The sequence below is a fragment of the Balaenoptera acutorostrata genome, chromosome X (assembly GCF_949987535.1).
Source record: "Balaenoptera acutorostrata chromosome X, mBalAcu1.1, whole genome shotgun sequence".
Taxonomy (NCBI): domain Eukaryota; kingdom Metazoa; phylum Chordata; class Mammalia; order Artiodactyla; family Balaenopteridae; genus Balaenoptera; species Balaenoptera acutorostrata.
In genome coordinates, this window is record NC_080085.1 from 96,376,638 (window position 1) to 96,393,299 (window position 16,662).

The 16,662-nt window shown below is 37.2% G+C and overlaps 1 protein-coding gene across 4 annotated transcripts in view; it reads right to left on the minus strand.

Annotated features, from left to right (window-relative positions):
* Positions 1–16,662, minus strand: part of ACSL4 (acyl-CoA synthetase long chain family member 4) — a 76,655-nt gene that overhangs the window by 17,734 nt on the left and 42,259 nt on the right. For all 4 annotated transcript variants that reach the window (XM_057537943.1, XM_057537942.1, XM_057537941.1 and 1 more), the window contains 7 exons: positions 16,499–16,637; positions 12,376–12,526; positions 12,103–12,226; positions 10,004–10,075; positions 3,496–3,635; positions 2,534–2,706; positions 342–416 (listed from right to left, as the gene is read on the minus strand). In XM_057537943.1, coding sequence (XP_057393926.1) covers positions 342–416; positions 2,534–2,706; positions 3,496–3,635; positions 10,004–10,075; positions 12,103–12,226; positions 12,376–12,526; positions 16,499–16,637 — 874 coding nt within the window. The remainder of the gene's footprint in view (positions 1–341; positions 417–2,533; positions 2,707–3,495; positions 3,636–10,003; positions 10,076–12,102; positions 12,227–12,375; positions 12,527–16,498; positions 16,638–16,662) is intronic.

Below are 16,662 nucleotides of genomic sequence, written 5' to 3' on the forward strand. Positions count from 1 at the left end.
TCCATTTCCCAGCCCAAACCTACTCACTAGTAAAATCTAGCTTCAAAAGATAGGATATATATCCTTCTCTAAATCCAGGGAATGCCCTGCTAAGAATTTTTTCCTCTTTACCATCGAGTATTCCCAAGTTCAGAATCATCATGCCTAGATTCTAGAGATTTTCCTCTCCTCTTGGGAACCTAACAATGTTACTGAAGAAGAAGAAAGCACAGGGAACAAGCAACAGCAAAGACTCGCTTGCTACCGCAGACAACCTAATGCTTTTTAAAAATGGAAGTCTAGAGGCTCGTGGTAGTTTTTAGCATATCTAGAAACACTAGAGCTTGTCATAAAATGCTTACCTTCCTGCCAGTCTTTTAGCTTAATTTCACAGCAAATAAGAGGGGCTCCAACTCTGCCAGTAGTATAGTCAGTAACTATAAGGGAAAGAGCAACAAAGATATTAATTAGTGTAACACATTTCAGACTCCCCCTCATGTGATTACAGGAATATTAAAGTTGGAGCCAGATTCTGAAAGATGACAAAAGAAGAGGCCATGGTGAGAGGAATGCAAAGCGTGACCATTTTTCAATAATTCAGCTTCATTTTTTATTTATTTATTTATTTTTGGCCGCACCGCACAATGTGCGGGATCTTAGTTCCTCAACCAGGGATCGAACCCGTGCCCCCTGCAGTGGAAGCATGGAGTCTTAACCACTGGACCCCCCAGGGAAGTCCCTCCAGCTTCATTTTAACAGTGCAATTGATTTCAAGGTTGGTACATCATTTTGGCTTCTCATGGCTACATTTCGGATAATTAAGTATAAAAATCTGTTAAGGGAGGAGAGCTGGTTCCACCATTATCTACGTAGGATTCTGGTAAGACAGATTTTGATTGGAAGTCCTCCTCTACAACTCACTGACTGGATGTATAAATTGGACAAGTTACTTAACTTCTCTAAACCTCCATTTCCTCATCTATATAAAAGGGGGTAATAACAGAACCCATTTCATATAGGGATATGCTGTAAGGGTTAAATGAGATGATTCGTGGACAGTGCTTAACATTTCTTGGCAAAAAACAAAGTGTTCAATAAATGTTAGCAACTATTATCCAACATGAAGATGATGATGATATTATCCTTTTGTAGTTTGTGATTATTGCTCGCAATAATCAAGTATTTATGGACAACCTATTATGTACCTAGCATTATATTAAACATTGTGAGGAAAACACATGAAAGGTAAGGAGACACTGCCCTCAATGAGCTTACAAAGAAACTACCTGGAGAGAAAAGCACGTGAAATAATTTAGAGCACTTTTAAATACTAAACTGCATGGTACTGATGGTGAGAACAATAGCACCTTGGAGACTAGAAAGATCAATGTAAGATGAAATGTCTAGGAAACACTTAATTGAAGAGTTGCACATGAGAAGATGGCTGTGACCAGATAGCAAAAAGGGCATTGCAAGAGAAGGGAACAGAAAATACAAGAGAGAGTAAGAAGATTGGCTCATTTGGAAACAAGAATCCTGGTGTGTACACAGGTGGCAAATAATGATGAAGAGGTACAATGGTGCCAGGTTAGAGACATCTTGAAAGCTACGTTCACCAGGTATGAAGCAGTGTTTGAGGTGGATGTGTCTAACAGAAGAATAGAGGATGAATCAGAAGTAATATAATAGAGGCAGACACAGCAGCTGAAAGGCTGTTACCACAGGGCAGTGTGAAGTAATAAAAGGTTAGATGCCAAAGGTGGCAGGCAGTGGAGGGAGCAATCCAATGAAAAAGTGGGAAGATCTGGTGAAAGTTAAAGATATTAAAAATAAACAATCAAATGCCTTCAAAGCTAATGCCCTGAATGATTTTAAGGATGGTAATAACACTGTCAAACAATTTGGCAATGGAAAGATGGTTTTGGATAATGGCATTGACTTTGGACATAAGTTTAAAGTGAAAGTGAGATAGTAAAAAAATTACTATACCCCATTGTTTCACAACCTAGGGTGATTTGCCCCTTAAGGGATATTTGGTAACATCTAAAGATATAATTCATTGTCATATTATCTGGCAGCTATCTAGTGGCTAAACATCCTACAATGTGCAGGAGAGCTCCCAACAATAAAGAATTATCTGGTTCAAAATTTCAGCAGTGCTGAAGTTGAGAAACCCTGCTATATATAGGCTGTTGAAAACAACAGAAAGCAAACAAGAAGTCAGGGCAGGAATACAGATTCGAGAGGGAGCACAAAAGTGATACCTTATTCCAAGAGTGCAGTTCTCCAAGGAAGTGATCATTTAGAGAAAGAAGATTACAAGAGCAGGGTGACAGAACTTTCAGGACTGACAATGTGTCCTAAGTATTTACAAGGCTTAAAAATAAAGGGTACACATGACTCAACTACAAGTTTCTAAAACTAAAATATGTAGATTTTCATTGAATCTGATATTACTTAAGAGGTATAAAGTTACCATGGTTCCCAAAGGCAATGCAAATTGGCCTTACCAGTAGCAATTAACATAATTATTTGCCACATTAAAAATGCTTACCTTCAGTAACTGTGCCAGCACCACACGATTCTGTCAGTCCATAACCCTGACCAACCGGGCAGCAGAAGCAGACATTCATGAATCGCTGTGTCTGCGGAGACAGGGGTGCTCCACCAGACAGCATCATACGGACATTCCCCCCTAGCAGAGCCTTCACCTTTTTAAACAGTATCCTTGATAAAAGGGGTGATAAATGATTTTAATATATGCACAGATTATTCTTGGTGACACACTAATTTATAGGCTCTGGAAAAGATTTCTCAACGTTGGTTGAACACCTATATTTCAGGACCATTGTGATAATGAGAGGTGAACAAAGCAACAACTAGTAACACATTGAAAAAAATGCCAGAAAAACTCTTAAAAAGGCAAAAAGAAAAATGTATGGTGTCAGGAAACTACTTTGACACACAGTAAATGAAAGAAAAGGATGATGTCAAAGGAAAAAATGTAAAGTTACCTTTGGAACATTTAGTCATCTATCTTATTTCCCTTCCAATGAAAAATGCTTCCCCATCTCAACTCCCCAGCACCACATTTAAAATAACCGTTATATTCATACACTTAATATGCTATTTTATGAATACAATAAATCAGAAATCTTCACGCCAAATAAATCTTGAAAATCACTTTGTTGAGTTAGAAATGGCATTTTTTAAACTCAATTGTCTTGACACAAAAGTCTACTCTAGTTTTTCTTCATGAGACCAAATATTATAATTAAATCTTAAATATGTACTCAATTATTAACATTTGTTAATTTGCCAAGATCAGAGTTCAAGGTCCTCTGCTTGCTATACAAGCAATGAGGCTTAGAAGTGAATAAAAGAGAAATTCAACGTTATGATCATGGTTGTGATGCTCAAACTAAATTAACTTGTCAGTTACTTACTCATCTTCCAGATGTAAAAACACAAAAAGATTTAAAGGCTCAAACTACAGAGTCTATGAGATATACTTACAGATTGCAAAGCGGTGCATCATATCCCTTTTTGATCTGTTCCAATTTGTAATCATACCCTATCTTGAACAGAGTTTTCTGGATATAATTCATCTCTTGGACTTTGCTCATAACATTCTTATAAATTCTATCCATGATTTCCTAAAAGGCAAGCAACATATTAAATAATCTGAAAAGAACTACACCAACACTGAGACAGTCTTAGTCGAAAATACCTTATTTACAATATCTTAGGTAAAAGTCTTTAGTAGAATGGAAATATTTATTATATTGTAGGATTAATTTCACTAACTTGTTCACTATTTCAACAACACTAAGGACAAGTATAGGGGTTTCTTCAGTTCTACACACTAAGTTTATCTAAAATTTTTTAAACATTGACTGGAGAATAAATAGTTCATTCACCTATCACATAAAGATAATTTTTTTAAATTCTTTTCTTCAAATATATTCACTTATTCTCAAATAGCACTAAAACATCCAACTATGTTGAATCTAATCCTGATGTTTTTCTTACTACTACCTTGTGACTCTTACAGCCTGGCAGAGAGTTTTACAGTTTCTTAAAATTCTTATGTCCCTATAATTTAGGCATGTCTATTCCATTTTAATAGAAGCTAAGATAACAACAAAAAAAAATAGGATTCTTGTTCACAGCTCCTTGGAAAATTAGAAGTAGGACTAGGTTTGGGATATACTGACTCCCAAGCTAATACATGCAAAACAGAAAACAAAAAAAACCCCAAACAAACCAATAAAAGCCCCAACTATCACTAAATGATGTTTTCTTGGCATTACTTAGCACAAATTAACAAGAGTTATTGCATAAAGCACACCTATTTATAAACACCCAGTTTTAAATATTTAAAATAGCAATTAATGTAAATTCAGTTGTGCTATAATGAATAACTCTATGGATGGCTCTTTCAATATTAGAACAGAGTCATTCACAAATGAGGACAGCAGAACCAGCCCTTGCATTATGCTAAGTGAAATAAGTCAGACAGAAAAAGACAAATACTACGTGATCTCACTTACATGCGAAACCTAAAAAAGCTGAATTCATAGCAACAGAGAGTAAATTGGTGGTTGTCCAGGTCTAGGGGGCGGGGGAAATGGGGAGATGTTGGTCAAAGGGTACAAACTTCCAGGTGAATAAGTCTAGAGATCTAATGCACAGCATGGTGACTACAGTTAACAAGACTGTATTGTATACTTGAAAGTTGGTAAAACAATAGATCTTAAATGTTCTCATCATAAACACACAAATAGTAACTATGCGAGGTGATAAATGTGTTGATTAACATTACTGTGGTAATCATTCCACAATACATATGTATATCAAATCATCACACTGTACACCTTAAACTGACACAATGCTATGTATCAATTATATGTCAGTACAGCTGGTGGGGTGCATGGTACAATGTTGTTTTCTACATTTCCACAAAAGGTATCACTGTTGGATAACTGAAATCTTTGTTTATATCTGTGACTGAGAAATCCCAGAAGTTCCCTAAAATGACTTCAACATCCTATAACTATCCTGCTTTAAAAAGTGTATGGAAACCAGACAAAGATGTCACAAAGAAAGAAACCTACAGGCCAATATCACTGATGAACATAGATGCAAAACTCCTCAACAAAATACTAGCAAACAATCCAACAGCACATTAAAAGGATCATACACCATGATCAAGTGGGGTTTATCCCAGGAATGCAAGGATTCTTCACCATACAGAAATCAATCAACGTGATGCACCACATTAAGAAACTGAAGAAGAAAAACCATATGATCAACTCAATAGATGCAGAGAAAGCTTTCGACAAAATTCAACACCCATTTATGAAAAAAACCCTCCAGAAAGTAGGCACAGAGGGAACTTACCTCAACATAATAAAGGCCATATATCACAAACCCACAGCCAACATCCTTCTCAATGGTGAAAAACTGAAACCATTGCCTCTAAGATCAGGAACAAGACAAGGTTGTCCACTCTCACCACTATTATTCAACATAGTTTTGGAAGTTTTAGCCACAGCAATCAGAGAAGAAAAAGAAATAAAAGGAATCCAAATTGGAAAAGAAGAAGTAAAGCTGTCACTGTTTGCAGATGACATGATACTATACATAGAGAATCCTAAACATGCTACCAGAAAACTACTAGAGCTAATCAACGAATTTGGTAAAGTAGCAGGATACAAAATTAATGCACAGAAATCTCTTGCATTCCTATACACGAATGATGAAATATCTGAAAGAGAAATTAAGGAAACACTCCCATTTACCACTGCAACAAAAAGAATAAAATACCTAGGAATAAACCTACCTAAGGAGACAAAAGACCTGTATGCAGAAAACTATAAGACACTGATGAAAGAAATTAAAGATGATACAAACAGATGGAGAGATATACCGTGTTCTTGGATTGGAAGAATCAACATTGTGAAAATGACTATACTACCCAAAGCAATCTACAGATTCAGTGCAATCCCTATCAAACTACCAATGGCATTTTTCACAGAACTAGAACAAAAAATTTCACAATTTGTATGGAAACACAAAAGACCCCGAATAGCCAAAGCAATCTTGAGAAAGAAAAACGGAGCTGGAGGAATCAGGCTCCCAGACTTCAGACTATACTACAAGGCTACAGTAATCAAGAGAGTATGGTACTGGCACAAAAACAGAAATATAGATCAATGGAACAGGATAGAAAGCCCAGAAATAAACCCACGCACATATGGTCACCTTATTTTTGATAAAGGAGGCAAGACTATACAATGGAGAAAAGACAGCCTCTTCAATAAGTGGTGCTGGGAAAACTGGACAGCTACATGTAAATGAATGAAATTAGAAAATTCCCTAACACCATACACAAAAATAAACTCAAAATGGATTAAAGACCTAAATGTAAGGCCAGATGCTATAAAACTCTTAGAGGAAAACATAAGCAGAACACTCTATGACATAAATCACAGCAAGATCCTTTTTGACCCACCTCCTAGAGAAATGGAAATAAAAACAAAAATAAACAAATGGGACCTAATGAAACTTCAAAGCTTTTGCACAGCAAAGGAAACCATAAACAAGACCAAAAGACAGCCCTCAGAATGGGAGAAAATATTTGCAAATGAAGCAACTGACAAAGGATTAATCTCCAAAATTTACAAGCAGCTCATGCAGCTCAATAGCAAAGAAACAAACAACCCAATCCAAAAATGGGCAGAAGACCTAAATAGACATTTCTCCAAAGAAGATATACAGATTGCCAACAGACACATGAAAGAATGCTCAACATCACTAATCATTAGAGAAATGCAAATCAAAACTACAATGAGGTATCACCTCACATCAGTCAGAATGGCCATCATCAAAAAATCTACAAACAATCAATGCTAGAGAGGGTGTGGAGAAAGGGAACCCTCTTGCACTGTTGGTGGGAATGTAAATTGATACAGCCACTATGGAGAACAGTATGGAGGTTCCTTAAAAAACTAAAAATAGAACTACCATAGGACCCAGCAATCCCACTACTGGGCATATACCCTGAGAGAACCATAATTCAAAGAGTCATGTACCACAGTGTTCATTGCAGCTCTATTTACAATAGCCAGGACATGGAAGCAACCTAAGTGTCCATCGACAGATGAATGGATAAAGAAGATTTGGTACATATATACAATGGAATATTACTCAGCCATAAAAAGAAACAAAATTGAGTTATTTGTAGCAAGGTGGATGGACCTAGAGTCTGTCATACAGAGTGAAGCAAGTCAGAAAGAGAAAAACAAATACTGTATGCTAACACATATATATGGAATCTAAAAAAAAATGGTTATGAAGAACCTAGGGGCAGGACAGGAATCAAGACGCAGACATAGAGAATGGACTTGAGGACATGGGGAGGGGGAAGGGTAAGCTGGGACGAAATGAGAGAGTGGTATGGACTTATATACACTACCAAATGTAAAACAGATAGCTAGTGGGAAGCAGCCGCACAGCACAGGGAGATCAGCTTGGTGCTTTGTGACCACCTGGAGGGGTGGGATAGGGAGGGTGGGAGGGAGATGCAAGAGGGAGGGGATATGGAGATATATGTATACGTATAGCTGATTCACTTTGTTATACAGGAGAAACTAACACAACATTGTGAAGCAATTATACTCCAATGAGGATGTTAAAAAAAAAAAAAGAAGTGTATGGTATGCAAATGTCAAATCATGTAGTATACCTGAAACTAATATAATATTATACATCGACTATATTTCAATTTTAAAAATCACCCCCAAAGGAAAAAAATAAATGTACCATGTGTACCCTACCAATAAATCATGTGTATGTCATTTTTTTAAAAAAAGTGTGTTGGGTGGCAGAGAGCATATGGGAGTGAGACAGATGTGTGAGAACCACTTCCACCGCTCCTTCCAACGCTATATACCAATCACAGGCACAGAAAGGGCTTAATGAGTAAGGAACACAACACAGTGGCAACAAGTTGGCAGGGTTTATTGTTAGCACATTCAGTCACCCTTTACCTCAACCTAACATTACAGGACGTTCAGTGGAGTCACTGCTTATCAGCAGCGATTTACTCTGAATTCTCACACTGTGAACATGTGACCATTACAGTACTAAATGGATCTTTTATTCTGACTCAGGAAAGAAACAAACTCAGAAAATAGAATCTATCCAAAACAATTCTCAATAATAAGATTTTTGAAAGGCTTATTTACAGATGAGTGGGAGGAGCTAAGGGAGCCAATAAGGTTTGGTGAAGCATCAATGCACTAGCAACATAGGAGGCCATTGACTATCCCTAGGCCTGAAGAAATAAGAGGAGAGAAGTATTACTGGAACCTGGCAGAGGATGGTAACCATGGGAAAGACCTGGTTAGAGCCAACAGGAAAGAGACTGTCCAATGAGCACCTGGCAACAAGTGTCAAAATTCGCAGCCCAGCAGGGAGAGGCAAAGGCAGTAAGTATGCAGACCTCTCTCCTGGCCCTCTGAACTTTCATGAGTGCCAACAAATGGCTAAGCCCCACCAGAAATCAGAAGGCAAGCAAGTTCTCCCGGTAATTCATCCACAGAAATTAGCCTCCCAAGACACAAAGTCAAGAAGAATGAACAATGGGTAATTAAAGGATACATAGCATATCAGCTAACTCCTGTTTATCTTTCAGGCCTAAATTCAGACATCACTTCCTAGACTCCTCGGCCCTTCCCCCTCCCTAATTATGTTCTCTGATACTGTTTCCTAGGAACTCCTGGGTAATAAACCCAACACACTGTTTCCCAAAACAAAACAACAAAAACAATCCTAAATAGACAGCCATAGTGGTTGAGAAGTCTCTGCGATCAGACTGATAGAAGAGTTCAAGCTTTAATGACCACCTATGGGCTCTGTGACCTTTGGCAAGTTTTTTCTTCTCTTTATAAAATGGGGATAACAGGACCCACCTAGCAGAGTCTTAGGGGGGATTAAGTGAGATGATCCATCTAAAGCACTTTAGCACAGTGTCTAGAACATACTTAAGTACTATGCTACCTATTATTAGCATTTTATTATGCTTTTAATCAGAAGCCTCTCCTTTTAGTTTGTAAACTTGCTGAATTCTACAGCACCTCTAAATAAAAAAGCAAAGGCTACTCTGATCTGTTCTAATTCTTTGGTTATTTGGTAATTTTGTAATTAGAAGCTAAAAAAAAAATTTATCTTCCATCTGTAATTCTTAGAAAAAATTGGACCGAACACTTCATTGCGTAATCGCAGGCTTTCCGTGTGCAAAAACAATTCTTTGAAAGATACTGGGATAAGATGTAAAGTCTGATCATGATACAAGCAGTAGTGATACTCCCCCTGGAGTTTCTGAAGCCTAAAGCGCTAGAATATATTTGATTATACAAGTTAGAAACACTGTGTTAAATATCTCATAATTTATCATTATAAGGCTATAAAATGTAACAACTTATTTTTATAAAAGGCAATATTTCACATAAGGATTTTGAATATCTAGAATTCAACTTTTTTGTCTGGGAGTTCTCTCAAATGACAGTTTCCTTAGTCTTTCTTAGCCACCGTAAGGGTCAGGAGGCTTGGATTCTAGAATCAGCTCTGCCATGAACCAGCTCTGCAACCTTGGATACACTGCCCCAGTTCTCTAGGATGGCCTAGGTTGCCTCATTTTTGAATCAAGTGATTAAACAAAATGATCTTTAGAGTGTATTCTACCTTTAAAATATTATGACCAATTCTCAGACTAGGTAATTTGAGCTAGGTCAGTTTCATCACTTAATTTTCAAGAATTGGCAAACCCTAACAGGCATACACTTCAGAAGTTTGCCATTTCATCTTTCCCCAGTGCTTAGCTAAGATTTTAAGGGACACGTTTTGCCGTAATTTCCCCAAAGTAAAATTATTTTAAAATATAGAAAAATACCTAAGAGTGTTACTTTTTTAAAAGTCCAAGTGCAGGCAGTGAATGACATAGACATTCTGTACTCACCGGGACAGCTGCCATGAGCGAAGGCTTCAGTACAGTACAGTCTCCTTTGCTTCCTTTTTTAATTTTGCTGGACTAGAGTAAAGAAAAAGTAAATAGGATCAAGGAAAGAAACCTTCAGCAGAAAACGTTATAATTCAAGTATTAACAAGAGCAAAGACAGACATTTTTTTAACATCTTTATTGGAGTATAATTGCTTTACAATGGTGTATTAGTTTCTGCTTTATAACAAAGTGAATCAGTTATACATATACATATATCCCCATATCTCTTCCCTCTTGCTTCTCCCTCCCACCCTCCCTATCCCACCCCTCTAGGTGGTCACAAAGCACCAAGCTGATGTCCCTGTGCTATGTGGCTGCTTCCCACTAGCTATCTATTTTACATTTGGTAGTGTGTATATGTCCATGCCACTCTCTCACTTCGTCCCAGCTTACCCTTCCCCCTCCCCGTGTCCTCAAGTCCATTCTCTAGTAGGTCTGCGTCTTTATTCCCATCTTGCCCCTAGGTTCTTCATGGCCATTTTTTTTTTAGATTCCATGTATATGTGTTAGCATATGGTATTTGTTTTTCTCCTTCTGACTTCACTCTGTATGACAGACTCTAGGTCCATCCATCTCACTACAAATAACTCAATTTCGTTTCTTTTTATGGCTGAGTAATATTCCATTGTATATATGTGCCACATCTTCTTTAGCCATTCATCTGTCGATGGACACTTAGGTTGATTCCAGGACCTGGCTATTGTAAATAGAGCTGCAGCGAACATTGTGGTACATGACTCTTTTTGAATTATGGTTTTCTCAGGGTATATGCCCAGTAGTGGGATTGCTGGGTCGTATGGTAGTTCTATTTTTAGTTTTTTAAGGAACCTCCATACTGTTCTCCATAGTGGCTGTATCAATTTACATTCCCACCAACAGTGCAAGAGGGTTCCCTTTTCTCCACACCTTCTCCAGCATTTGTTGTTTGTAGATTTTTTGATGATGGCCATTCTGACTGGTGTGAGATGACATCTCATTGTAGTTTTGATTCGCATTTCTCTAATGATTAATGATGTTGAGCATTCTTTCACGTGTTTGTTAGCAATCTGTATATCTTCTTTGGAGAAATGTCTATTTAGGTCTTCTGCCCATTTTTGGATTGGGTTGTTTGTTTCTTTGCTATTGAGCTGTATGAGCTGCTTGTAAATTTTGGAGATTAATCCTTTGTCAGTTGCTTCATCTGCAAATACTTTCTCCCATTCTGAGGGTTGTCTTTTGGTCTTGTTTATGGTTTCCTTTGCTGTGCAAAAGCTTTGAAGTTTCATTAGGTCCCATTTGTTTATTTTTGTTTTTATTTCCATTTCTCTAGGAGGTGGGTCAAAAAGGATCTTGCTGTGATTTATGTCATAGAGTGTTCTGCCTATGTTTTCCTCTAAGAGTTTGATAGTGTCTGGCCCTACATTTAGGGCAAAGACAGACATTTACACATGGAATTTGATCTCTACTGCTCTGTGAGTTATCTGTGCCAACTAACATAACCTACAAGTCTGAGGTATGAGTGCATTAGTGCTTTATGATGTAGATTATTTCTTCTAGCACATTTCAGCCTTTCTTAGAGGAGAAACTCTGATCCAGGATAAAAGAAAATGGGATATTTTGGTAAACTGAGCATTTTTATTAATAACATATCACACATAGCACAGACCATCCATTTTCAAACAAAAACAAAAAGCAAAAAACTTCAACTAAGGTAGATAAAGCACTAAAACAAGCCTGAAGATAATTTTAACTTTCTTTGATTAGCCAAAAGGCAAAGCCACATCTCAAAGTCACCACTATGAACATCAACTAACATCATACAGAAATACTAATTTGATAACATTTTGGTTGATAGAATACTGAAGACAATGGAAGTAATTATTTGTCTCAAAATAACTTTAAAATATGTAGATAAAGCAATGTTAACAAATCCTCAAGGTTATTTACTACAGCTGCATACTTTTGAAGCCAAGGAGAAAGTTTTAGCTGAATTAAAATATCTCATGTTTTAGTAATCTATCCTCAGCCAAACACTGTAACTTAATATGATCATGCCAATATACTGAAAAGCTTGTCACCTGGTCAGAGAGAGTAAGTGGAGAAGAATATCCAATCCTACAACCATAGGTAAAACAAGATATCTCTGCTGTCAGTTCTAGTACATGAGCCAAAGGCAGGTAGCCAATATATGTGTCCTTTGGTCTAAAACAAAGTAAGAGAAACATTTTAGCCATTCTTACAAAGACACTGTAACTTAGAAACATCAATGACCTTAGCGTTTTAATACAGACTAGAGAATGCCAAACATGAGCTCTGATTTCTAAGAAGAAAGTTGAATAATTCTCTCTTACCCCAGTCCAGGAATTCTCTCACACTGGCCTGTCATTCCAGCTATCAGATTGCTATGATGCATCATCACTCCCTTAGGTCGGCCAGTAGAACCACTGGTATACATGACGATAGCCAAGTCCGAAGGAGTTGGTCTACTTGGAGGAACGCTTGCTAAATAAATGACAAAGCACCAAATTTTCTCTAGTTTACAAGTCAAATTGCTAAGCAAAGGTAAGATTTTTAGATTTTGGCGTAACGATAAACTATTTAAAACTAATACTCTCTACTGTTAATCACCACGAAAATGGTTATCAAATTCTGGTTACCTGCAATGAGAATTTCAAACTCAATCTGGCCCATCTTCTGGATGTTTAGCCTAATCCCTGTCTGTTCATGCCTCTGCACAGTGCTGTTTACAGGGCCTTGTTGTGGAAAGATAGCTAAGATTTGGAGAATCAGGAAGACAGAGTATTTTGTGTGAGCTCCTCAAGCCTCAGTTTTCTCATCTCTAAAATGAGACAGTTGGACTAGATTATGGTTCTTAACCAGTAGTGGGCATGAGAATCACCTGTGGAACTTAAATAAAATACTATCTCTGGACCCTAGTTCTGAAAATTCTGATTCTGTATGTGTGACATGGATCAAAGGCTCCACAGGTGACACTCATACACACTCCTGACTGAAAAACCACTGGACTTGAGTTTTTTCAAGTTTTTTGAAAAATAATTTTATTTTAAAATAATTGAACCATGGATATTGAATTAGAGAACCATTATACATTTAACATATTTTTATTAGATTCCAAGTAGCAAGTAAAATCCAAAGGATATCAAACCAAAACGATAATGCCTACTGTTTTGATTGTTGCTTCTTGAAATCTATACAGGAAATCATTGTTTAAAAGTATTGAAAGTGCAGTGAGATTAAAATTATAGCAGGAGATCCTTTCTCTCTGCTACACTACACACACACACACACACACACACACACACACACACACACACGCTCCCTCACTCCTGTAGTTAGAATACTTGGTATGTGTCTGGATTGGGAATTCTTTTGCGTCTTCCAGAATTAGTGCTTTTTCCCCTATCAGGGCATACCATACTTTGATTCTTTTTAATCAAAATCAGACAGGAATTTTTGGAAACTAAGAAAAAGAGATAGTTTAAAGGGGTTTACAAGCCCTTCATTTCCTACCAAAGGTAATATCTAATCAGTTTCTAAACTTCGTTTCTTCTTGCCCTCTGTCTGCAGGTAGGAACGTTTAATCATCTTAAGGGTCCTGAGCCCCAGTGCCATCTCTGCTTACTGAATGATTGGGGGAGGGAAATAGAGAGGTCTTCCCAACAGATTACAGTCAGCCGTCTTGAGCAGGGATCTGCAGGCTTTCTTTGCAAAGGACCAGACAGTAAATATTTTAGGCTTGGAGGGTCATGTGGTCTGTGCCAAAACTACCCAACTTTATTGCTGTAGGGTGAAAGGAAGCATAGGCAGTTGTTAAACAAATGGATGTGACTGTGTTCCAATCCAACTTCATTTAGAGAAACAGAGGCAGGCTGGAGCTTGTTAACCTGTCTGCTAGAGTTGTGCATCTCAAACTATCTGCTGTGAGGACCCTTTTTTCCCCTAATAATTTACGGATGGGTGCATTTGTAAAATACAATAAAAATGAATTACTGGAACAACGAAGTTAAGAAGACATAACATAGAAGCTTAACATTTTTAGATGAAACAGGCAACAAATCACATTTCAATAAATATAATTAGAACAGTCATACACAGGGAAAAAGAATTAGAGAAACTGTAAATGTTCCTTGAAAGTATCTTTCAGCCTACTAATAAAGAGAACTGCTATTACAAGACATAACGTTTTTTTGTCATTCCACAATACTAACTAAACAAAAAGTTGAGTGAAATTTCAATTCCCCGTTTATTAAGTGCCTACATGCACACTCTAAACAAACACTGTGTATGTATATATATATGTGTGTGTCAATATTTTAAATTTTAACGTGACATGAATTTGCTTCCAGCTCTTAATCTATCTAGCCTAGGTTGGATGCACAAGAGTGCTGCCCACAAGAGATAATGTATATCTAAACTGTTCATATAGCTTTTTAATAGCTTTACTGAGGTATAATTGATAATATAAAGAACTGAATATATTAATGTGCACAATTTGATGACTGAACGTAGACAAACACCCGTGATACAATCACCACAATCAGGGCAACAGGCGTGTCCATCACTTCCCTAAGTTTCCTTGTGTTCCTTTGTTGTTGCTGTTGTTGTTGTTTTTGATTTGATCTTTAAGGCGACATCAACTCTAAGATTCTAACATGCTAAGTTTTAAACAGCACACTGGGGCTTCCACTTTCAACACAGTGTATTATTGTGCTAACCTAGTAATCTCCTTTCCTTTCTAGAATACACCAAAATAACCAAGAATCCCCAGGCATATGATCGCAATTAAATAAATAAAAGTTTAATAAGGTTGTTGGATTCTAAAAAATGAGTTTATACTCTGTATGATACTATAATGATGAAACATGTCAGTATACATTTGTCCAAACCCGTAGGATGTGTAACACCAAGAGGAATCCCTAATGTAAACTATGGATTTGTGGTGATAACGATGTCAATGTAGGGTCATCAATTGTAACAAACATAGCACTCTGGGATGCTGATAATGGGGGACGCTGTGCACGTGTGCACCTTCCCCTCAGTTTTGCTGTGAACCTAAAACTGCTCTACAAAATAAACTTTTTTACAAATCAGTTTATAAAATGAATCACATTTCTATATACAAGTTAAAATAACCATTTTAAACGGTATGATTTAGTACTGAGATAACCAAAGATAAAGTTATACTTAAATGAGGTAATGTTAATGCTCCTTAAAGGTATCTACTGTCATAGTTTATAAATCAAGCAAACGGGGACTGCATCCTTCTTCTGATGACTGATGGAAGCGGCAGCAGTAGATATGTTAAGGTCTTCTCAGGCTAAGCACACCATGTGACACTTCACTTCCTGTCATCACCATAACAACTGTCTACTCAGGTGAAGTATCACCCCAAACATATGTGTCTTATTAACTGTAGAGATGAGTGGACTAGGTGGGACCTGTGGTCTATGATGCTCGGGCTCACACAAAATTATGAGGACCAATACCCCCCATAGTTTTGTGCCAACCAATCCCTATCAATCAGGACTTCCCAGTCAAGTTTACCGCGATCTTGCAGGGTCAACCTGGTGTTGAGAGATAATTCTCCATGGGTCTCTTGAGTTTCTGTACATCTTGCGAGCAGAGGCACTGACTGTTCCAGACTGTCTTTGCAAGGATGACTGCACAGTGAACAGCCTTGGAAGACAGAGAAAGTGCCTCCCTCCAGAGCAAAGAGCAGGCATGTGCACTGTCCAGTACGATAAAGATAATATCTTTCCCCAGAGCAAAGGGCAGGCATACTTATGCCTGTGATAAAAGACTCGGATTACTCATCTAGTAGAGTATTGTGATCTTCTCATTAAACATGAGAAAGAAAAATGTTTCAGTGGAGTATTTCATTTGCTCAACCCTCTGTCCTGATGACCAACTGGCATTTTGATATACGACACACTTAACTTGTTTCAAATGAAACACCAACTACCATATCAGTGGTAGAATAATCCAAGTATGGTTTTGGCAAACAGCTCTGTATCCTCTGAGACATGATGAAAATCAGTAGCATTAAGCATTTAAAAAAAAAAAGTTTACTGAATGGAAGGCCTGAGATCTTTGCCTTACGTGAGTCCAGATTGGAAGGTTATAGTAGGTTTCTTTGAAAAAAGAAAAGTTTGGCAGCAACTGCCATAAGCCTCAACCATTTAGTAATATTTCAAATAGTGGTTACCTTTTTGAGGAGAAAGGGAGAGAAAAATCTTAATCATATATGGTCTTGATAGTTTTTAAACATTTTTAAAGTTTTTTAAATCAGAGAACTTTGATTTTTTTTTTAAATCAGAGAACTTTTTTTTAAATCAGAGAACTGATTTAAATCAGAGAACTTTACAGCTTTCACTTGCATTACTGCTTTTCCTAACCTACTGGAATAACAAGCCTTGAAGAGATTAATCAATTTGTTTTAACTGCTTTACTTACAGTTTTCTGGCTTGGATCCCAACTCTTCTACTGATTGCATGCTGTGAATCTTAAATCCTTCAGGGTATTCTGCCTTATTGATCGTCTTATTATCCACATAAATGATATGTTTAACACAGTTAATATCCAACAATGCATTCTGTTGAGCAGAAAGAAAATCCAGT